Source organism: Zootermopsis nevadensis, unplaced genomic scaffold (assembly GCF_977971745.1).
Source record: "Zootermopsis nevadensis isolate Lab colony 2312 unplaced genomic scaffold, Znev_1.0 Znev_ptg000005l, whole genome shotgun sequence".
Classification (NCBI taxonomy): domain Eukaryota; kingdom Metazoa; phylum Arthropoda; class Insecta; order Blattodea; family Termopsidae; genus Zootermopsis; species Zootermopsis nevadensis.
The window spans coordinates 4,532,291-4,556,836 of NW_028259137.1; the positions used below are offsets into that span (position 1 = coordinate 4,532,291).

General features: G+C 37.8%; 1 protein-coding gene across 1 annotated transcript in view; it reads right to left on the minus strand.

Annotated features, from left to right (window-relative positions):
- The window catches only part of LOC110835177 (uncharacterized), a 282,316-nt gene that overhangs the window by 25,353 nt on the left and 232,417 nt on the right, over window positions 1-24,546 (minus strand). The window contains exon 5 of the mRNA XM_087343172.1: window positions 21,309-21,583. Coding sequence (XP_087199298.1) covers window positions 21,309-21,583 — 275 coding nt within the window. The remainder of the gene's footprint in view (window positions 1-21,308; window positions 21,584-24,546) is intronic.

Below are 24,546 nucleotides of genomic sequence, written 5' to 3' on the forward strand. Positions count from 1 at the left end.
TTGTCACACCGACAAAATTATGTTTAATATTGTCTGACGAAGGCACAAATTAGCCTTGTGTAATCAGAAAGTTAGTACAGGCACCGTGCTTAAATGATTGCTACACCAATGACGGAGGAGTGTTTTTTTTTTGTACATCTGCATTCTGAGTGGTCCTAGCTAACAATATCGCACACATACTGGGCAACCATAACCTCAAATATCGCCCATATACTGGGCAACCATAACCTCAAATATCGCCCATATACTGGGCAACCATAACCTCAAATATAGCCCATGTACTGGGCAACCATAACCTCAAATATCGCCCATATACTGGGCAACCATAACCTCAAATATCGCCCATATACTGGGCAACCATAACCTCAAATATCGCCCATATACTGGGCAACCATAACCTCAAATATCGCCCATATACTGGGCAACCATAACCTCAAATATCGCCCATATACTGGGCAACCATAACCTCAAATATCGCCCATATACTGGGCAACCATAACCTCAAATATCGCCCATATACTGGGCAACCATAACCTCAAATATCGCCCATATACTGGGCAACCATAACCTCAAATATCGCCCATATACTGGGCAACCATAACCTCAAATATCGCCCATATACGCTTAGTAATAGATTGCAAAGATTTCAAAACCCTCGGCGTGTTCTTCCTACACGTAATTAATTAATTCATCAACTCTTCCCCATTTATCCACTGACTCTTTCGTTAGGAGACTTACGTTTTGCTGCGTCAGGTTAGGTTATCTAATTTTGTGCTAACACTGCGATCCAATTTCCATACTTTTCGCAATCATCACAATTACTTCCGTTTCCACCGATTCATTTGTTTATCGGATTCAGATTACTTAGAGAACAGCATACTTTCACACAGAGACTTTTAAGCACAGACAATTTTTTTTTTTTTTTAAATTTAAACTGTACCCTACAGAACGTAAATTTCGGCTGGTTATCTCCCCTAACACATATTTGGAAAGCCCCGAATACAAATTTCGGCCCGAAGACCGACTATCCTCAGGTTTTTCGTGAATTTTTAAGTCCGTAGACGTAAATGATTCCATGGACCACTTAAATTAGTCCACAATCGCTCCCTTCCGTATCATTTACATTCATTAATCATCCCATCACTCGGACCTGTAAACAGACTTCTCTCTGAAAGCGTCGTAAAACATTCCTCTGGCTCTATTTCGATTCAAATGGGACATTACGAACGGATTCTAAAAGTCGAAGCTAGAAAAGAAAATGTTCTTCGTAACAATACAGTACAGTGGGTCCAGGTGCTGGCGCCTCAAGCGGGAGAGAGCTGAACTACAGATCTCGGCACGTACTCTCTCAATCTCCGAGCTCCAAACCACTCTTTGTTCCAATTTTAGTTACGACAAAAATTCCACGGCTTCTTTGCCTTCCTTCCTCGGGCTTTTCGCCCACGGCCAGACTCACTTCTGACACGCATCTGGCACTGGGCGTTTCTTTCCTATACCGAAGAATACCATCACTGCAGAAACTTTTATTTTTATCGAACTCCGTAATTTGGAGTAAATTTGTGGCGCGTTCTGAACCAACCAAAAGTGGCAAGCATGCGTTTGTCAGTTTCGCCTCGTATGTCTGACTGTCCGTCCGTCCGCGTTTAAACAAATCGAGAAGCGTTGAGAAAGCATTTTCACACTTTTAAACTGAGAACATTCCAGTTTGGTAGAAATCTGACGACATTAAGAGCTATACTACATAAAAACCCACACACAAATTCCTGCGGGCTTCAAAACTGTCGCGTTGTACGTACATTTCCTAAATTGTCGTGTTCTTTCTGTGTTAGTCTTTCGGGAAACACGTGACGGTAGAGGCGCTGTGATTCTTACAACAAATACAAATGTCACGAATTAACACAATTTCGCACGCCGTAGGCTAATAAGACCTCTCGTTCCGTATGAAACCTTATAGGGCCTTTATCTACTGCGGAATGATACAAATTATTCAAACCATGCAGAAAGACTTCTTTCGAGGAGACACATTACAGTCAATCAGCAGTTTAAGAAGCTATACCACGTGCAGTCAGCTGATTCCAGTCAAATGACTGCACGCTGTTTCAGTTTTAAAAGTGTTGGTAAATTCTAGGTGTGGCATGGAGTCTGTCCCCCTCTTGAGAGCTTCCGGGTAAAATTTTGTATTAAACTGTAACAAACTTTGGTGTTCAGTGAAAGGCAAGGAATTTGTTGAATGGCTAAGAGACTATCAGATTCTCAATAAGGACTCTGCTCCGTATAAGTTAGATATGAACACTCATCTTCAGTTCATATTTTTCAACTCTGTACGTACTCCGCGGTATCTGGCTCTCAAAAATGTTGTCCATTTTTCGTTCTTTTGGTACAGACAAATTTTCGCACTGCGTTTCAAATCCTGTGTTCTTTCACAGTCGAGAGGACAAACATTTTAACGTGAATAATCTCAGGTATTCAATTAAAAAAATAACATAAGGCTTTAACGAACCAGCCTACGAAATATGACTAAATATTCGGAAAATTAATCTATTCCTTGTAACATTCTTAATACTGATAAATATGGCGTACCTCACCCAGACCGGCGTCGTGTGCTGGATGGAAACGCAGTTAAAAAAAGGAAGAATCTTCTGCAGTTGGGTTTCTGCAGTAGCAATGCAAGAACGTGTCTGGTCTTCAACATGACGTTGACAGATCTGGAAATTGGGTTAGAAGGCGAGGCACAACTAGGGAAGCAAAGTGAGAAAGAAGGAAAAGTAAAGGTAGAGATACCTTTGATAAACTACGTAGAATGAGAGAGAAGAGAGCGTATTGAAATTTAGACACAGTCAAAGGAGATAAATAATATATGAAAATGTTTCAGCGAAGAGGCGTGTTTTGTGAAGAAAGTGGAAAACAATGGAAGGAGATGGGAGAAAGTGAGACGCAGTTTCAGATTTAGGAGATTAATGGAATCTTTTTGCTGCAATGTCGATCAAACAACGAACAAAGGCAAGATAGAACTAAAACATGAATTATTTACTAGTAGGAATCAGGGGCTAAAAACTCTGCCAATTTTTATATTTCGAGAACTACGGGCGATAAAACAGAAAAAAATAATGTAAAAAAATGTTCATATGAGTAGATTATTATGAAAAGAAATAGCGAAGGTCGAAACAGACGTACAAAAAATATCTAAATACCGACGGTGTTGCACTGTTTTCAGACGAACGTATCGCAAGATTACATCCGTTCTGATGAAGCTTCTGACGCAATGGTCGTATAAACAGGGTTCATTTTATTTCCATGACCTTGGGGTATATTCTGCGGTCTGATTTCTGTTCGTCCCTCTTTTTCATTCCTTCCTAAATTTAATTATTTTCTCTCTTTCATTGCCTTCACGCCCGAGGATAAAAAGTGTCACGATCGAAACAGAGAGCACGCAAGAAGTCTCAATGTTTGGCGGACAAATCCAAATGAAATGACACACACAATCCTCTCCCTTAACTAAATTACCAAAGGTTTTCAACTCACGCAATGCACGAAAAGGGCTGTTTGTCAGTACACGTTTGCCATCTACCAACTACTGAACGCATTGCGATAAAATACAAAGTTGGGGATCTACGCTCAAAGTTGTCAGCAGAACGTAATTTTGGTTCGTGTACGTCGAAAACGTATTTTTGAACAAGCATTTTCTTCGATATTATCCATCGTCTAGTAAATAAAATATAAAACGTAAAACGACGTTTCGGAGATAGAGCCCCCATCTCCGAAACGTCGTTTTACGTTTTATATTTTATTTACTAGACGATGGATAATATCCAAGAAAATTTTTATTTAAATGACTTATCACCATCGTCAAGAATGTTTAGATTTTGTTCAACTATAAAATGCTTTTTCCTATCATAAAATAAAATTGATGGTTCCTGTAGTTGTGTTTGAGGAACTACGAAGCCCTACAGACCCGCACTCGACAGGGATACAACTATCAGCGTTCGTTTCTTTCTCGCCCACGCAACAAGACAAGTTGCCTGTCTTCTTGCAAGCTGTCCAAAATCCTCTTCCTCTGAAGTTTGTACGTTCCTCGGAATGCAACCCCATCCGTCACTCACCTTTGATCAATCGCCACTTTACGTTACCAGTTATCCGCCATGTTCCTTGTTCCATTGTCCTTCAGAATTTATCCTCCGCCATTTTTACGAAGTTGCTATATTTAGCAGACTTTTTATTAAAGTGCCACTTCCAGAGAATCTGCCGATCGCAGACTTGCGTGTTGTGACGCCGTATAACGTCGTAAGTGGTTACCAAAGTTTCGTAACGCCATTAACGAACGGTGGTAATTATATGTACCACCTGCTTCAAAACCAGTGACTCTTCATTTTGTATTTATGCATTTCGTATTATTCTCACTGTAAACAGCGATTATTTCCTTAAACAGCGTTAACCAGTTGATCTTTGCAATGGTGAAGTGCTGTGTTTACTTCGCGGTACGGACTGGATTCTTAAATACGTAATATTTAGACGAGCTTTGATTTCAAAAGGTTAAACAGCTGATCTTTGTAAAGGTGAAGAGTTGTGTTTTCTTCGCGGTACGGACTGAATTCTTAAATACGTAATATTTAGACGAGCTTTGACTTCAAAGGGTTAAAAAGTTGATCTTTTTATTGGTGAAGAGGTGTGTTTACTTCGCGGTACGGACTGAATTATTTAATATTATTTAGGCGAGATTCAAAGGTTTAATCTTGTAGAAGCTTAAATATGCTACTTGGAGATGTACGTTGTATAAATGCAAGAAAATATAACACAATTGGCGAAAGTTATTCAATTTTCCTTAATGTTACGAAAATTGAACTTTAAACATCGCCATCATCACTAAATAAGCTTCCTACTAAGACCAAGTGTTGGCCAGTTGAATCCAATTGACACTACCAAACCACTAATACACACTCAGATCGCTTCTGCTCATACACAAAACGAGGAGGAATCACTTAAGCCATTTCGCAGACTTCAGGCAGATTCCAGTTTAATACCGCTCAAACCGAACAAGTAACAGAGACACGAGAGAAAACTGTGAGATGCCTACACCAGGACGCTACACTATGTAATAGATATCATGTTGGCTAAAGCCGTCCACGTTAAAGTTGGACCAATACAGCCAATACCTCGTCTAGCTTCGTGATACCGCAACACATGTCAACAGATATTCAATTTAATATAATTTTAATATCAATTTAATTATCACGCCAATTGTTAACCAAAGTTAACGATATATAATAATATTAATATCAAATTAAACATAAAAATATCAACGACAAGAGAACAAACAACCTCATTTTTGTATAATATTTAAAAATATTAGCTCTGTACAAATAAGCAATAGCTTGGGTTAATGAGAAAATGTTTTACATTAAGTCACGTGATCGTTAGTACTAATAATGCACCTGAACATGACATTGTCAGGTCCAAATACGTGTGATGTAACGAGATTATATTAGTGGTAAAGGAAGGTGTGTTGACTGATATCCCACCTAAATTTCTTTACAAATACACTAAGGTAAGCTTCAATGTTCCTAACGCCGTTCTATCAGCAAATGTGGATAAACCTAGAATATTTCTATTTAGAATGAAATTACGCTACGTATGTATTGCTTATATCCGCCTCGGTGGTCTAGCGGTTAGAACGCTGGCCTTGTAATCCTGGGGTCTCGGGTTCGATTTATAACTTGTGTTGTTCAAGGCCGTGGTCTAGGCAACACGGAGTTTTCCTCCGTGGCATCCCAACAATTACTCCATTCACACACAGAAGAAGGCAATGGCAAACCACTTCTGGATCATCTGCCAAGAACGTATATGAACAGGTCCCAGTCCGAGAAAAGGATGGAAGGATCCTGTTCATATGGACCTGTCGTCAGACAGAACACTAATAATAATAAGATGAGGTGGTCTAGCAGTTAGAACGCTGGCCTTGTAATCCTGAGGTCTCGGGTTCGATTCCCGGCGGTGCCCGAATTTATAACTTGTGTTGGGCAAGGCCGTGGTCTAGGCAACACGGAGTTTTCCTCCGTGGCATCCCATTCACACACAGAAGAAGGCAATGGCAAACCACTTCTGGATCATCTGCCAAGAACGTATATGAACAGGTCCCAGTCCGAGAAAAGGATGGAAGGATCCTGTTCATATGGACCTGTCGTCAGACAGAACACTAAATAATATAATAATAATGTATTGCTTATTGTTCGGTACCCCATAAATGTAGGGAAGCAGGTAATCTTCAACAGATAAACTCCACCTCCTTACGTTTTTATCAATTTCCACGTGAATTCACTTCGTAGGGTCCGAACAAAACAGACGCCTACGAAACACAGCGCGAAGCCTGCCTTATACTTCGTGCGATGTCAGAAGCTTGATAACTGTCAAAGATAATTGCACTTGACACAATTAGCTTAGTCCTTCCCTATCTCAGCTGCTAAGTCCTATTGTTTCAGCTCATTGCCCTTAACTCGCACCTGTCAAAAGCAAAACCATGTTTAGAGCGTCCATAGTTAATGAGATTTGAGTTCCCTTCGCCAAGACAACGGAGAGGCCAGTGCGTTTCCATGGAAACAGTACCCGTACTTCAAATTGATACCTAATCTATGAATAATATAAATTGTGAAATATGACAAGTGTCTTCGATGGATTATTTTGATGCGCGCTCCATCTGTGTTTCGACGTACGTCCAAAAAGTGTATTAATTTTAATCGCTGGACTAACAAAAAAAAATTATGTCGTATAAATTTTGATAAATCACTATGAAATATTTACGAGATGATAATGTTGCGTCATATTGTGTTGAATATATACTTGCTCAATTTTATCAGTCTAATGACAATAAAATATTATTATTAAATATTAAAATATTATAACAATTAACATTTAAATATTTAAAATATATTAAAATGATGCTCTCTATCGAAAAGTTCGATTTACATCAGAGCATTATAATAATATTTTAATATTTTAACATTTAATAATATTTTATTGTGATTTGACTGATAAAATTGAACAAGGAAATATTTACGTTAAATATCGTATAACGTAACACAGCAACAAAAATATAACATACTTCGGTGTTCGTATTACCATATTTCCTCTCTGTCTGGTGGTTGCTAGGAGACCACAAAACGAACCTGTTCTTTTGTTTCTAGAAGCTTGGTTTAGTGAATAATATAAATAAACCAGTGTCATTTCGTCCGTGAAGACGTTAAGAGCTCTGGTATTTTCCACATTGCTAAGGAGTTTATTACAGATCACGCGGAAGACGTAATTAAAAGAATTAAGGAACAGGTATTAGCGATGCGCCTTGTAAGACGTGCGTATGCAACCAGGAAAAACGCGGTTTTCTTGTAATACAAATTTTTTTATGTACGGCGAACACGAGTGTCCGGGACCCAAAACACTTCATTTACTTATGGTAATGTTACTCTCGATTGTATCGCTGAAACCTTGAAGCTGAACATTGTTTTTCCGAAACGTTGGTGGGTCTACCTACGAGTCTACAAGACATAATCAACTTCTCAGCCATATGTATTTCAAATTTCAATTTAAATACTTTCGTATAGATGGTATAGTTGCGTCATATTGTGAAAATATATTTAATTAATTATTCTTGTCCGTCTAATCACAATTTAAAATTTAAAATTAAAATTAAGATAATTAAAATATCATGTGATGTTCCTATCGAAACATTCGATTTACAAAGATGTTCTAAATGTAAATCGAATGTTTCGATAGGAACATCACGTGATATTTTAATTATCTTAATTTTAATTTTATACTTTCGTATGCAAAACTGAAGGCGATAAATTATCTATTTTAAAAATATCTTAATAAAATTCACGATTAGGTATGAGAATTTTTCACCGATGGTCCTTATGATTCATTACAATGAGCTCGGACACGTTCACGAAGAGGCTGGAATTATAAATAACTCTTGGGTACAATATGAAAACGTTAAATGACAAAAAAATACCCAGGATACAACGCACGAGTAAAGAGATGAGACACTCTTTGTGATACGCACAACGAGGGTTGTCCCTTTAAAATTACAATGATTCAGTCACACTATTGACAACAGGACCGTCCTGTTCAAATTATTTTAACACCTGATCTATTCGTATGAAATTCAAAACGGAATTGTCACAAGACGAAACGCAGGTGTGAAGTTAAAATGCAGCGATGATTTCTCAAGGATATTTTTTTTTCTCGTACGATCTTCGCATTTTGCGGTAAGCACTCGAATAATGAGGCAAATCCTCATCCGATGCGAAAGGAAGGGTTTTGGGCGACTGTCAACTTGGCAAACGTCACCCCCCCCCCCCCATCCTTCCTTCCTGGTCTTGTTAAGAAGGGAAGGATTCTATTTTAGAATCAACTCGGTGAACGGCGTTTGCTTCAGACTTTGGTGGTATCTCTACCGCATTTCTTGTCAATCTTTCTATCTTCTTTATCATTTTCTTTTGCTCTCGTGTTTCCATCAGTCCTGGTATATTTCGTTTTGTTTCAGTTTCCTTGACAGAAGAATTTTTCTGTCCCGTGAAACATGATTCTCTGTCCTTATGATTAATTGGCGGGAATGAGAAGAAAACTCGAGGGCGCACTTGGCTCTTAATCAGGCCAACTTCATTACAATCATTTATTTAAACCTTTCCTCCTTGATACTATCAGTTAATTAAAAGGCGTACTGAATACAACTTCGACTGAATTAATTTATGAGCAAATATTTAATGACTGACGCTACAAAGACGCCGATATCATGTTCTTTGTAACAAAAACTCTTGTCAAGAAAGTCGCGTATACAAAGTAAAGGAGAATGTGAAATTATATTCTGACCTTAGGAGGCCCAAAGTTGAAATTCCTGACCGGATGTAATTGTACATTACTCTCTGTACGGGCAGTTAGAAGTAGTACAAATTGTGCATCAGGAAATATAAAATAACTTTGATTCAAAAGAAACTTAATGGGTTGTTATGGTTCAAAATGCAATGTTATTCTGTAACAACAACGAATTGTGCTAATATATTTCATTGCTATATTTCTTTTAAATTCAGTGCCCGATTTATGGTTTTATTATTCAAAGAATTATAAGTATTTGTGTAGACCACATACTGGGATTGAAAATTAAACGTTCCACAAAAGTGGAATAATCTCCAAGTTTATGTTCAGAGGTACTCCACGTGTCTTCCATGCAATTGTTCTTTACTACAACAGAACACGGGATTTTCAGCAAGTATGAGTAGAAATTTGAAATTTTACGAAAATCCGTTCAGTTGTTATCAAACTATTACACAAGACAACGGCAGACAGATGGACAGACAGAAATGGTGATCGAATTCGCATTTTTAGACGATTTCTCTAGTAGCGAACATTATGTTTCCTGACTTTGTACATATTTCCGAAAGTTCGGACTTTATCTTTACAAATACTCCATTCTTATAAAGAAAAGTTCGAAACTAATTTATGAATTTTTATCACAGACCTGTACTTTTCGTTTGCATACTATTCGCAATTTTCATGTAACTGAAAATGTTTAGCGTACCAAAAACGTTCCAAAACAAAAATAAAGTACCGATTTCTTCCAACATTGGAATATTTTATTGTAATTCACACTATTCTGGGTCAAAATTTCAACAGGTCATTTTTTACATGAATCTCAACTCAGTGACCACGGATGTGTGAAACAGACACAACGAAAGTGAGACAGAGACATGTTAGTTATTTACGCGAACACTGAAGCCACGTCTACCAACATTTCTTCTTTGAAAATGTGGTGTCACATTTATCGATATATTTCCCGGTGCCCTAGTTTCGACCTGGTCAGAGTTAAAGCTGCCGGAGCGTTAGGTAACTACTGGCCTCCATCAGCCGAAGTTAAGAACACCTCCACTCCCACCCTACAATTTCGGTATGAGGATAATTTTACCTTTAAATATATTTACGGTAATAAGCTACCATTACGAACAGAACCGCCTTGGGTTCGTAAACTTTATCAATTTTAGGCTCTAGTCTAGAGCTGCGACTGTATTTACACCAGATTACAGAACCAATCAGACACACAAATTATAATGAGTTGGTATCAGATAGAACAGTAAAGTTAAATACCCCTACAGATATTATCGAGAATCAAACCCCAGCTACACGGATTCAATTTACGTAATCAGCTGTAATTAATAATTACTTTTCATATTATTAAAACGCTGTTTATTCTGTGGATGTTTTAAGGATTAAAGTTAAACGATTGCATAATAAATAGTGAGCAGGTAAGGATTAGATTGGAGGCGTTCGTACAGCGACAGTCACGTAGAAGAGTGTGGATAAGTAGGAACCCAGTAGAGATTCGAATAGGATACCTCATGAATACAAATACACAGCGTTGGCACAACGCTAACTGAAGACATGATGGTTTAAATTAGGGAATTCATTTTTTTAAGTATTTTAAAGAACCTGTTTAAGATTGCTCAAATAATAATGTGTAATTTCCTTTTGTGTCGACTGTACAAATATATTATTTACGAATCTCAAGACTTTTGAACGAGTATGTACATGGTATAAACCTTTTATCTAAGCATCGTGAAATAGGAATATTCATTTAAATGCCTCTGAGTTACGTCTCTGATGCGGTCTGTAACAACCGTGAGTGAACCTCGTCCACAGATTCCTGTACTCTGTGTTCGTCCAGTCACACAGAAATCCTCTGATGGTTTGTGAAAGCAGATTTTTTTATTGAAAAAAACCCCCCACAGAAGTTAAGCCAGCGTGTCGACGTTTTCAAATGCACCGTCGGCTCTTCACGCAGCCCTAAAATTATGCAACGCGCTCAGCATTAAAGGCACACAGACGTGAAAAGAAAAATAATTTGTCCGACCAACTCGCAAACGCGGGAAGGACACAAGAATAATCCGCCACTGATTACAATGGAAACACACTGCTTTAATTTTTTAAAATAATTCTTTAGCCCTCGGCATTTTTCGAATTCCTTAACAGATTTCAATATTTTTCAACATATATAATTGAAACTTTCCAGCTAATCTTACGCGTGGCAAAGTTCCTCTGGGTTGTATCGCCGTGCAGATTTGTACTCCATACCCATTTATCGGAGAAACATACCGTCTCCTTTTTCAGGGTTGAAGTAATAGTATGTTTATACTTACAGAGACTCGAGTGTCACAATCTACGTCAAATTTCGCAACTGTACAATTCGAACAAATTTCTTCTGCGACACTTTGAAGTAGACAGGGAAATGTATTTCAAACACAGGCTTCCTCCTGGTTCAGAGAAGTGGATGTTACGTTACTGTTTCTCTGTGGATATTGTTAGCAGAACGTTAACAGCAGACGAAAGCAAATCCTTGGTAAGCTAGATATACTATTTTCTTACAACATTGAAGAGATACGAAAGAAAGCTTTTTGTATGACAATAAAACAAACAAGTTTTCGAATGTAACAGACCAGCTAAGAAGGTGTTGGCGAAGCGAAATGGCATGAAGATTACACGGCCATCTGGAAATACATCGGTTACTTTAGAAAGGAGGAGAAATAAATAAATTGAGCGACCTCTTCCTGTGTCACGTGTGAAATTTACTGCTCATCTGTCCGGAATTCGTGATGAGATCTTTGAGGTTTATGTTATTATTACTAATGTGATATTATAAAACTGTTGGTATTATTATTAAATTCAATTAATTTATTTTAAGTGTTTGCCAACATCAAGAAGCCAATAACAGGCAAACACTGATAAAACTCACAATAATAATAAAATAATAATGAAAAATATTACACAAATAGATTAATTAAACTTATACATGTACAGTATTAAATATAACAGCCAAATACAGGCAAACCGAAAATAGAAAAAATATTATACGCAAAGAAAAATAAATGAAGAAATATAAATATCACCATCATGATAATGGAATAAAACATCAAAAACCAGACAGAAAGCCTACACATAGCATATCTGCTAAAATTTTATCAAATCACTTTAAATCTATGCAAACCACGCACTACAGACACATAAATCAGTGGATGCGCGCGCAGCCGAATTCTGTTGCGTACGCAATTATAATGTAAACACATTTTCAGTTCATGAGACGTTCTATTACAAGTAGTAACAATACAATAAGTTTTCGTCAAAATAAAACCTCTGGCCTTTTGTAAATAGTGTCAGTGATGAGAAAATTGTCTAAGGTCAATGACCTTGGCGTGGGGCGACGGGTGCAGTACATGTATGTCTATGATCACCCCCGTCCCAAATTTACGAAGTTCAAGGTCAATCCCTTGTAAATTATCCATCATTGTATGACATTAATAAAATATTTAAATGTTTCGAATATTCCTTTAATACGTTCAATTTTATGACCGGAATACAAAACCAAGAAACGCAAAATTGGTGTGTGTCTAATGCCATAAACTGAATGGAATGAAAATAAAACAAATTACCATTACCACTTACTAAGAGTCTTGGCTTTTATGAATAATCGTTCTGGTTCAACATCTGGTACGAATTCTCTGACAGGACGAAGGGAGTGTTATACCCGTCACGTGACAACAGAAGAGAAAAATACATTTATACCCCTAGTGGGATTCGAACCCACGATCCAAGTGTTCGCCTCTGATGCCAAATCATTACAGACGCAAAATCTGAGTTGACGATAAACACTGAACGTTTCTCTTCCTTGTAGGATAATTACATTCAAGTATCACTTGTGAACTTCGTATATCGTGTTTTTGTTAGGTTAGGTTAGGTTAGTTTTCTGCTACGAGGATAAATTTTCTTCTGGTATAAAATGTATTTTCGCGGGCACGTTATATAAATGAACAGTTTAATAACTTCACCGAGTTTAATTTAAGAAAACAGTGAACGAACATTTGCTGTTATATTATGAATATCAGAGGAAATAATCACGAACTACCGCCTCCTCTCTGAAACAACTTCCTCAACATTCTCCAAAGCGCATGAAGAATAAAATATGTATTAAATTTGAATACAAGAACAAAAATATCTCGAGGACTGGTATCAAAATTTGTTCAGAAAGTTCCAATAACGGCAGCGTGTTTATTTTCTTTTGAACTAACTCAGCAAATAGAAGATAAAGTTTAAAATAAAGTAAATTTTATTGTAAGCGACTGGCTAATTTGAAATCATCAAAGGAAAATGTTACTTACGTAATAAGAGTGTTACAAGTGTTATTCTGATGTACCCACGACCGTAAATGTACTCATTACAGAGCCGGTAAGACGTTTTCTCAAAAGCTCAAACATTCTAGAACATAAAACAGGTTTCTTGGAATTCGTACCTTCTTCCGTAAATTCAGAAGCCATTTATGGTTTCTACTGACTACAAACTTTTCACACTTGGTGAGATCTCAGATTCTCATGGCGGCGAATATGAAAGTGGCTGTCGGGTTGTTGCGCCGTTGATCGACGTTTCAGAGGTCCTTGCCGTCTTCGTCATGATGGCGATGAGTGGTACCGAAACATCGGTGAACTTCTACAAGGCTGTCCAGAAGACAGCCATCTTCATTTTCAGTCGAGTCGTTCCGTTTTACATCAACACAGGCGACAACGTGACCCCACACGAAAATCCTCGTGCAGTTGATCAATTTTTTAAAAACTCCTTGTGATGTCCTTGAGGTAATAACTGAATATTTAAATAATGTATGGACAAGCTTCAGACTTAAAAGTGTAAAATTGTACAGCATTCTCTGGCTCAAAAAGTCAATTTGTATTTATTGTTTCGGAACATTCACATCATTGTTTCATTAAAAATTAGAAATTAAATTACTCTGTGGTACGTCACTTCACATAATATTATTTAAAAATTTAAAAAGAAACTGATTTTAGTTTAAGAAGACGTATTTTATTAGAAGTTTATGTTCTATTGTTTCATAAAGTGCTTTGGAAAGCATTTGCATCGCGCTGGTAATGTAACTTGTCAAAGTTAGAATAAATAAATGTTTGTTACTTTTAGACACAGAATCCACTGCGCGAAGCTTTGCACTGTTACATGGGACACCCTGTATAAGATGACAATTTAACGCTAATTCTTCGCAGTATTAAAGAGAATATTTCGACATAATTAAGATGGAAGGAGATAAATTAACAGCTGCTTAATTTTTAATCCTCCACAATTATGAGAATTATCAGTGTCATTAAATTATGAAGGATAATACAGAAGGGACATGCAGGGATTTAGAAATACACATAAATTTTTTTAGAGAGAACACTAAAAGAAAGTGAGCACAGGGGATAATTTTGTATATACGAGAGGATAATACTAACCCTATCAGCCCTACGCACGAGGTACATTATCTAAACCAGCAGGCTTTAAAAAAATATACATATTATGAACAGGAATACATCTTTTAGGCAGGACGTATCTTCTCTTAGGTTAAAAAAATTAAACAGATTAGCACTAATGAATTTCATGACTAATTACACAAACAGTTTAATGAAAATGATCACGCATCCAAGTAACGTGTTCTTAAAGCAGAACTTCTGAATACAAATTGGATCAAAATGTAATATAAGATTATAATACCGAATCTCTTCGAAATCTGTCATGTATTTTTGGCGTTCTTACGTGAAAATTAACACATGAGCAGTCGGTTTTAATAGTATGTGATTTTTTTATTCATTTCAAAATTATATATTAAATCAGAATGGAATGGGACGACATTTGTGTCTACCTGTACTGGACAGTGCATAGTTCGGAAAATTTAGTAACAGACTGCTCACGATTTCTGCCAATGCCTTGAGAAAAACACAGAAAATTGCTGACATCATATATTTAAAGTTATTCTGTGTACGCTGTTTAAAAACAGCTGATTGTTTGTGACGTATCGTGAAGCTATCCGACGATCCTGCAGGGCTGTTACATGTAACGTCGTTCATAACAGCCACGCCATTTCTATTATCGAAGAGCACGTTTGTTTGCAGTAAGCAGTTGTATCGACTGCCGCCTCCAGCGTTCAAACGTCAACATCCGATATCGACAGGTCGAAGCGATGCCAGGAACGACATTCCAAACGAAGGGAAACTTCGACAAAAACAGTCGCTTCACAAACACGCGGTGGTTTCTTTCGGGCATAATCCATTTTCTCGGATGTCGTCTTTATATTCTGTAACACATTTCATCTTATTAACCCTTTGAACCTATTTGTTTTGCGTGTTTCTAAGTGTAAACGACGATTATCTCCTTAAACAGCGTTAACCAGTCGATCTGTGTAATGGTGAAGAGTTGTGTTTTCTTCGCGGTACGGACTGAATTCTTAAATACGTAATATTTAGTCGAGCTTTGACTTCAAAAGGTTAACCAGTTGATCTTTTTAATGGTGAAGTGTAGTGTTTTCTTTGCGGTACGGACTGAATTATTAAATATTATTTAAACGCCATCCCGACACAGGTTTTCCTTGGTTTTCCTCTGTCTTCAAGCAAATGCTGAGATGGTTCCCAAGTTCCAAGTTGCCACTGCAAGCTTCTCATGCAGCCCTTCCGATTTAAATTCATCAAAATTTACGTCATTTACAGTGGAGGCCGCTAAATTAATTACTTAAAATTAAATTAAATTAAATCCGTGGCATAACAGCTCCACCGTCTCTGTTAGCAACCTGTCACTACACTTATCACCCTAACTTCTTCAAGCAGATTCTATCCTGACCTGAAGACGAGCGGGCATTGCCTGGGAACCTTCTAACTATAAGATGCTTATTCTCCATCAATTTTATCTCCTTACTCCTTCCTAACTCTCTCTCTCTCTAAGGCCTGAAAAGGCTAGACGGTGCATACAATATTCACTACACAGAGTAATTCACTTTCATAATTACCTCATTTAACGACGTTTAATCAACTGCATACTTCTGTAACGCCGAGGTTGAGATGATGTTGAAGAGGAGGGCAGTAATCATATTTTCAAGTACCGTCCATAAATAATTCTATCGGCAGGCAGAGAAATGTAGACTGATCGTGTGAGACGAAGTCTCTCATGAGGACAGCTGTCGTGAAAGGACATGCAGATGTGTTGACGTTTAACTAACTACGACGAACAGGACCGCGGGTAAAAAATACTTGGCAGACTCGTCCCGAAGAAGGGAGCGGCAGGGGAGGAACGCGATGACACCCCTACACGGAACGCCTTCCGGATTCTTTCTGTACCAAGGGAACCCGGTCGATTGAAAAATTCCGATTCACTTCTGGTTCTGCGGTGTGGCAGGGAAACTTTCTGGCCAGAATATCACGTGTTTCTTTACGACACACAATTTTACTTTTCGTTTCGAAGTCTCGTAATAGGAGACATCAATTCGTTCACAAAAACGGCGCAGTCTGCAGAGTGCTTCCGATGTTGGTAGCTCGGTTTTTGGTTTCAATTAATATTTTTATCTGCATGACTGTAATAGCTTCAGAGGCTACAAAATGTTTGTTTACTTTAAGTCTTTGCATTTAGACGTTTTCTCCTATCCCCTATTCACATTCAACAAAAGTGTGGAACGCAGTCAGATTCTCAATGTAAAAAGGCTGGAAATACGTCAATATTTTAATTCAGCGAAACTTACGAACAAATGAGTCTACGGAAACAGGCCTTCAGGATTACGGAAGGTAATCTTTCTAGATGCAACGAAAACACAGAATTTCCGACACCACAAGCGTCTAACAAATTAGAATTTGATGTTCTAACGACGGCGAGTAGGAACATGGCTGTCTTCTCGGTTATTGCGCCGTGCAGTCTTGTAGAAGTTTACACATGTTTCGGAGCTCCTTGCTGCCTCCATCATCAGGGAATAAAATAACCAGTGTCTGCTTGTTGCAATTGAAATTTGCAGAGGTTTCTTCAGCCGGAAACGAAACTTGGTTTACAACGCAGAAAACTTCGAGTTATGCTATTCAACATACGCACGCATATACACGGTATTAAATCATTTAACATGAATTACTGCTGCCTTTTTTTTATTTCGGGTGGGGGTTGAACTATATCAAGCCTTATTCAGACGAGTATCGGCTTATAAAAGTTATAAACTCAAACAGGCGTTTGCCTTTGAAAATAATGTTTAATAATGACGAATGCAACAAGGATTAGTAAAATCTCCATCTGCCGCCATCCGCTAACATACGTGATAACACAGACGTACCGTTAGGAAAAATAATCATGTTCGATACAGCGCCATGACGTTTCTAACACAGGTCGATGGAACAATGAGTTGTAAAAATATTGTATACCAAACAATTCTGCGTCAAGAAATAGAACATTCACAGTACGAAACCTCATCTGGCGATTCACAGAGGGAGTTCGTTTGTCACTTGGAATCAGCTGTGTAAATGGCGACATTCCAAGTCGATTCAGCGTACGTGAACTTGATAATGTGGGAGGAATGTTGGTTTTGAAATGTAAGTTTTGTACAGTAGCAAGTGATATTCAAAGAATTCTAAAAAAAAAAAAAGTTACAGATCCTTCTACCCCACTTATTACCCCCAGTTCCCTTTCTGTTTGACAAAACAGGGAAGTTTCCCTCGATGAAACTGTTTTAAGCAAACTTGAGCAACTAATTGACATCAAGTACGGAAGGATAATTCGCTTTGAACACAGTCGCCAGGCCGAACACAGTTAAGGAAGTCAAATGCTACAAAGATACGGAGGAAAGGCAGTGTTAAGGGTTGGTCGGATAAAAGTGAAATAAGGAATACGAAAAATTATGCTTTTAAAGAACAACAACCCAGTGGAAGCCAGAAAAATATCACGAACTCTTTCACCAATTTTTTGACGTAAAACCGTCAGTGGCGTTGTGCTGGTTATATTTTGAGTAAAATAAAGTTTCAATTTCCCGTCAAATATGCCTTGGCCCCAAGAATGGGGTGGACTGTACCGTAATATAGAAGTACTTTAGTTTGGTAACGTAAAGACTCTGTGTTCTACAGCTGAGTGTAACTACACGTCAGCAGAATTACAGAGACCTTTGCCAGAATGTCACTGACCGCTAGATGCTTTTGGCACGAACTGTCACTGAACTATGTTGGTACGTATTAGTTAACACGATAACCAAATGAATTTGGGAGACTTTCGTAACAAGTTTAAGGACATTTATAGGACAAGTGAATCCAATCTGATACACAATAACTTAATTAATATCGGCATAAGAATATAAAGAAATTTCTTAATATAAGAAGCCTAATATTTTACGAAGGTAGGAATGAGAACATGCTAGTTTTATTCAGCTACCAAAACACTATACAGAGTGATTCAAAGTTCTAGTAAAAATTCTTAAGGAGGTTGATGGTTAATCCATTTCAAGCAGAAAATGTGACTAAAGACATTCTTACATTCGTCACCGTTTACGATATTTTTATATTTATACTGCCCTTATTATTATGATTGTAGGTTTTTACAAATTGGAAACATTTTATTTTGACAGTGCATAACAGAAGATATTTTTGTCTGCTACGAAAGAAAGTAAAAAGCAAATTCTGCCTTTTGTAAAAATTTTAAGTCGTTACTTCAGAGTATATTCTCAGTAATTTATATTCGTGTGGGAAGACCATAACACCAGATGTAGGGAAACTGTTGCAGTGGTTCAAGAGACAGGGTCATTAAGATACAAGAGTTTCAACTGCTTTGGTGAAAATGCCACTACAGAAATATCGGACATACACGTGGCGCGCTTACGTCACATACGATCAGAATATTAATGTTCGCTCGTGATGTACTTCAACCAAATCGGAAATCTCAGTCATACGAAAAGACTGTTGTGAAACAAACGTAATATGCGACTGAGATGACTAATTTACGAAAATTTTAATTTCGTCGAAAAAAAAATTCTATTTCCTGTCTCGAAGATGGAAATAGTATGTTCATAAGAAACGTTCGTATTTACCCACGAAACTACACAACCTCAATTATTTAAATAAAATGTATCACGTGAAATCTGTCTCATGCAAACACTTTACCTTTGTGTTGATATCCGACCTAATCTAATTACTTTATTTTCCTGTCAAGATTTGAATTATTTCGTTAACATATAACCTAAGTGAGTCGCAAAAATCAGCTCTATCCCGAATTCCAAAATAAGTTTAGTGTTCAGCAAGATATAATCCAAAATTGGGGTAAATTTCGTCTAAACTTTATTCTGGTTGTGGTACTACTGTAATAGAGAAGCGAGACAAAGCAGCCTTCAATAAAGTTTACAAAGAATGGAGAAGAAAAATGTAATATTTTAGACTGAAAAGTTAGGAGATGATTCGACTTTCAGTTTCTTTATTGTAACAATTTTAAGCTCATTTTGTCCTTTCATTTTTCCATCAGTCGGTTCTGAGTTAGTTTTATAAGGAATTGAAATTCGTGTTTATAGTTAAAAGACGGCGCTCAAAGGAACCTGCAAACATGTGCACCAAAGAGAATGTAACATCACACCATACAGTACATTCCACATGTGTTGTTAACGTGACTCTACCAAAGGAGAAGGTTTTATAGCGTCGAATAAGAAATTACAGAACGTGAGGTTTGCGATTCTCGGCTCTGAGTACAATTACGCCGTCCTTCTGGGTTTGGCGCCGCGTAGATTCGTCGGTAAATGCCAACGTTTCGGAGAAACAGTTTTCTCCATCTTCATGGCTGAAGTAGAATGTGTTCGATGTACAGACTATATGTGGGCCAATCAGGACCGAGGAATGAGGGAATATCAAGATTATATCTTAATATATTTCACGCGTCAAAGTGCGCATTTCAACCCCCGACCACACCCCACACACACATATATACAGGGTGTCCCACAACTAAACTAAAACTTAATATCGTTGAGTGATTAGGTAGGTAATTTAAAGTTACGAGCGTTTAAAACAAACTAACTCATGAGGTAAATTGTATTTTACTACTGAATTATAAACGGATATTAAATAAATATATATTAGTAACAGAATATTTGTATGACATAAATCTGTGACACAGGAAAAGTAAGCTTAGTAATTTCTACAAAGAAACCCCAACTTTGTAAACACACATTCCCTGAGTTCATGTGTCGTAATTGTTTCTGAATACAAGAGGGAAAATCCTGTCACGAGAAAATATCTCAATATTTTATTTTAAGTATTCTCTCTTACATTCATTCTAAAATAATATCTATGCCATAACTGTATAATTTATACATAAAATCCATAAAAACTAAACAAGATGTCAAAATCATACATCACGTTGCGGCTTATATTACATTCGTCTTATTTCACGTGACCAGCAGAGAATAATTATTTTCGACGGAAGGGTGGATTTTTATAAACCACTTGCAATTAAGCTTAAAGGTACAAATCTCGATTAGCTCGGTGGCACGTCCCACCGACTTCAACAACCAACAACTCTTCATTTTGCATTTATACGTTTCGTATGATTCTCGCTGTAAACAGCGATTATTTCCTTAAACAGCGTTAACCATTTTATCTTTGTAATGGTGAAGAGTTGTGTTTACTTCGCGGTACGGACTGAATTCTTAAAAATTAATCAGACGAACTATGATCCTCGATGTTAACAGCGATTATTTCCTTAAACAGCGTTAACCATTTTATCTTTGTAATGGTGAAGAGTTGTGTTTTCTTCGCGGTACGGACTGAATTCTTAAATACGTAATATTTAGACGAGCTTCGGCTTCAAATGGTTGAAGTCAATGAAATCACAAGACCTGGGGGTGACGGGAAACTTGTCGACACAGACCTGCGATGACAGGTCATCCGCTTACACCTGACTGCCCAAGACTGACTCTGACTGCGTCAGTCTTGGACAGCGCACTCTCGTTTGTCAACACCGTACACTTACCCTCCTCTCCACGCCTCTGGTTATAATTAAGTAAGCACATTAAAAATAAAGTTCATATTTATGAGTTCAAAATTTGACGACCATAATACAAAAATTAAACACTAAAAATGTCAGGCTAACAGGTTCAGACATTACTCAATTACATTCATAAATAAATCTGTTGCTTCTCATTCTTATTAATCACGCACTTAACGTAAATTTTACGCGGTAAGTGTTTTAGCATCATGGAGGGTGTTAAAATATTGCAAAGTATGTGTTTCGTACGAGAAATATGGGCGGACAGAAGAAATGCGAACCCTTGGATTACCATTAGAATAAATACGACAATAAATCTGGCATTGCCCTAGTAACCTTAGAAGCGTCTCGAAGTGGACCGAAATAGCTTCGCTTATCTGAAAGAGTGGGGCTGGAATGTAGGATTTGAGTCTGAAGATGGCTGTCTTCTGGTAGAAGAACACGGGAGATATAAAATCCCGGGTCTGGGTTCCGATACTCACCTCTGTTCTGGGCCGGCGCGTAGATGTTGAGGAAGAGACAGTCCTCGCTCTGGTTGTGCAGAAAGGGCACAAGTCTACGCAGGTACATGGCTCGGCTCTCTGACATCTTCCTCGAATTCGGATCGGGTACGTTCTGCGGGCAGACGGGCCCGAACTCGTGCGCCATCTTCACTCCCATCCAATGCGGGGGGGAACCTGGAGGCATCAACCGCTGGGACCCGGTGGGGGCAGCGGCGTACGGAACCCCCAGGAACACGTCCACGGGCTTCAGGTCCCTGTTAAACGTCGTTTCAAGTCTGAGTCCGACCAATTTGCCCTGTTTGATTTTTATCTCTCGAGTCGGGGTTCTCCCATCCGCGAAATCATAAATAATTCCAGCCGACACTCCAGATGCAACGAGAATAATGAAGATGGAAACGGTTGATGCAAACGAAACAGCTTTAATCACACACGCAATGAAATGCAGTAACTGGCTTACTTCACATCGAGGCGCCATCTTGCCAGTGCACTGTACACTGCTAGCTGTACACTTTTAAAATTGCGCACATTTCAAGCTGATACTTCGAAAACTTCAGATTTCAGCACCTTAACCTTTTCATGTCACTGCTGAGTATTATATATGAGTTCTAAGCTGTTAATTTGAATGCTAATATTTTTTTAGATTTCATGTGTTTTATTGAAATAGTTTTCCAACTTTGGATTACCTTCATTCGTCACATTTCTGCTCAGTAATTAAAGTTGGACACGGTTCATTAGTAGAATTTATAATTCCAAGTCACTTTACGTTTGATCTCATGACTTCAAACTTTAATGCACTTCTTAAAAATAAACACTTTGACACAGTTTGTATACGGCGTATACTTTCTGTACCTTCTCACATAATCATCTCAAGAGATCTATATCTTGCAAAACCTTTGTAGCCCTGGTATCCAACAGACATAGCCAACAACAATTTTCAATTATTACATTAGCGAAGGATGTAACAAATCGAGTAGATCGCCCTGAGAAATAAGACCTTTGAAATTCTACAGGGTGTTTCGTGTTGAAATACACGGCAGTGTGCATCGATGACCATTTTATATAGACAAGAGTGGACGTTTTTACAAAGGACGTTCGGAATTAATCCAAAGGCACGAATCTGTAATGACAGAAAAACGTGTATATGCTAAGTAAACATTTTGTACAGTAATCGCTGCTCCAATCTTGAGACGAAGTTAAGTAAATACGAAACAGTCCCAGAATCACTTCGATATCATCGTCATAACACAATTACAGAAGTACATGAATAAACATACACGAATAAAATAAAGTAGTGTGATGTTTATTCACGAACTGAAACCAAAAAATGTCATATAAACACGTGACTTCAAGAGTCTTGATGTACAAAATGTTAACAAAAGTTATTCAGGATGCTCTCCATTAGTGTGAATGCATAACAGATTTATGTGGAGCCGATAATACGTCACGACGTCCAGGAATGTGCCGTTCTGTCGTCGAAACCGCTTTAATAAAACGACAAACTCTCGATGTGTGTCGTCACTTTTCGTTTAGGCCTAGAATGTGCTATGCGGACGGACCCAGAGGTGGAAATCGACAGATGTGAGATCAGGCGAACGCATAGGCCACAAAAATCGACCAATTTCATACCGTCCATTGATCTGGATAGTCAAGAGTCTAAAAATTAATTTGCGTATCGCGTAAAATGAGCAGAAAATCCGTATGGCTTTTAGCTATGCCAATGTATCCTCCAGTGCCTGGAGTAAATAACTTCTTTACAAATGTTAATATGAGGCACCCAGAGTGGAATCAGTAGATGGCAGGGTCCTACAAACTCATCGCCAATTATTCCCGCGCAAAATAGTATTTGTAAACTGAAGCTGGAAGCCTTTCTGCTGAACATAATGCGGGTATCCATAATTCCTTATAAAGTATTGTTCCATCAGTGACCAGAAGATGGTTGAGAAAAACGGATTAGTCGAATTTTGCTACACCATCCACTGGTTGCAGACTTTGAACAAGGTGTACAGATGTGAGAAAATTACTTGGAACGTTGCGAGCGGATCGTAAGGGTCATGTCAGAAGTCTTGCCCACGACATGCTGAAAACATTTATCTCAGTTCTCAGTTTTGGATAGAATTTCAAGTCGTCGAGTCCGTAAAGAGAGTTGCTTGAACATTTATTTTGCGTTTTAAAAATTCAGTTGCTTTTCGACAAAGAGTCTTAATTTCAGCCAATATATTCACTTCTTGCGGTAAAATGCATTTTGAATGACTTGCAGAATTGCTATCAAGTTGCCTATAATTGCGACGAACCCGCAAGCCAAGTGTTTACCCAAATATAGACGCGGTATAGACGATGATCAAGAAAGATTAAGATTGGATTAAGTAGGCTTTATTGCAGATACAAATCATCGCAAACACGTGAACAGATGAACTGTTACGCTATGCTCCTCCGAACACTATAACACATTAGTTAATGTGTCTAATGAGTAATCCAGATTACTCAGTCCTAATTACTAACTCTCTAAACAACACAAAAACAACAAAACATTCAGGACAAAAAACAATACAAGATCGCGACTTACACAATAATAGCCACCACCAATCTGAGTGCTTCAAGGTCAGAGAAAAGTCGTACAATGTCGCAATACAAACAACGGAGCACAGGTGAGAAAAGACAGCTCAGAACTCGCAGCGTAGAAAAGAGGTTATGAGCCCACGGACGGAGTGACATCGCCCCTTCGTTTTGCAATGTTGCCACGAAGCGCTTGCAACAATATTTTTACGGGATCCTTCTGGCTTCATTTCAGGAGTAGAAATCATTGAATTTCCAGCAGTTAATAATTGTCCTGCACAATTTACTAATATTTTTTTTTACGTATTTAACTTAGTAGGGAAACAAACATTGAAGAAAGAAAGTTAAGAAACCTTAAAGAACGTAATGTACAACAAAAGACAAACAAAGGAAACACTTGCTTGGTCACAAATGATAGTCATTTGTTTTAGGTGCCTTTGTGCAGTCTACGGAAGCCTTGCCTTCAGAAACGTTTTACGTTAAACTAAACTTTTTTAAAACCTCTTCGCTAGAGAAAGACAGCTTTGTTTTATATTGTGTTATTTTAATGATTCGAAAACGTGGCGGTATTTCAGAGAGACCCCACATCCTGAAACTGTCTAATGTAGTTTTTCTGTGCGGCTAGTTTTTCTTTAGAATAAAATTATTAGCGTCGTAAAATTTT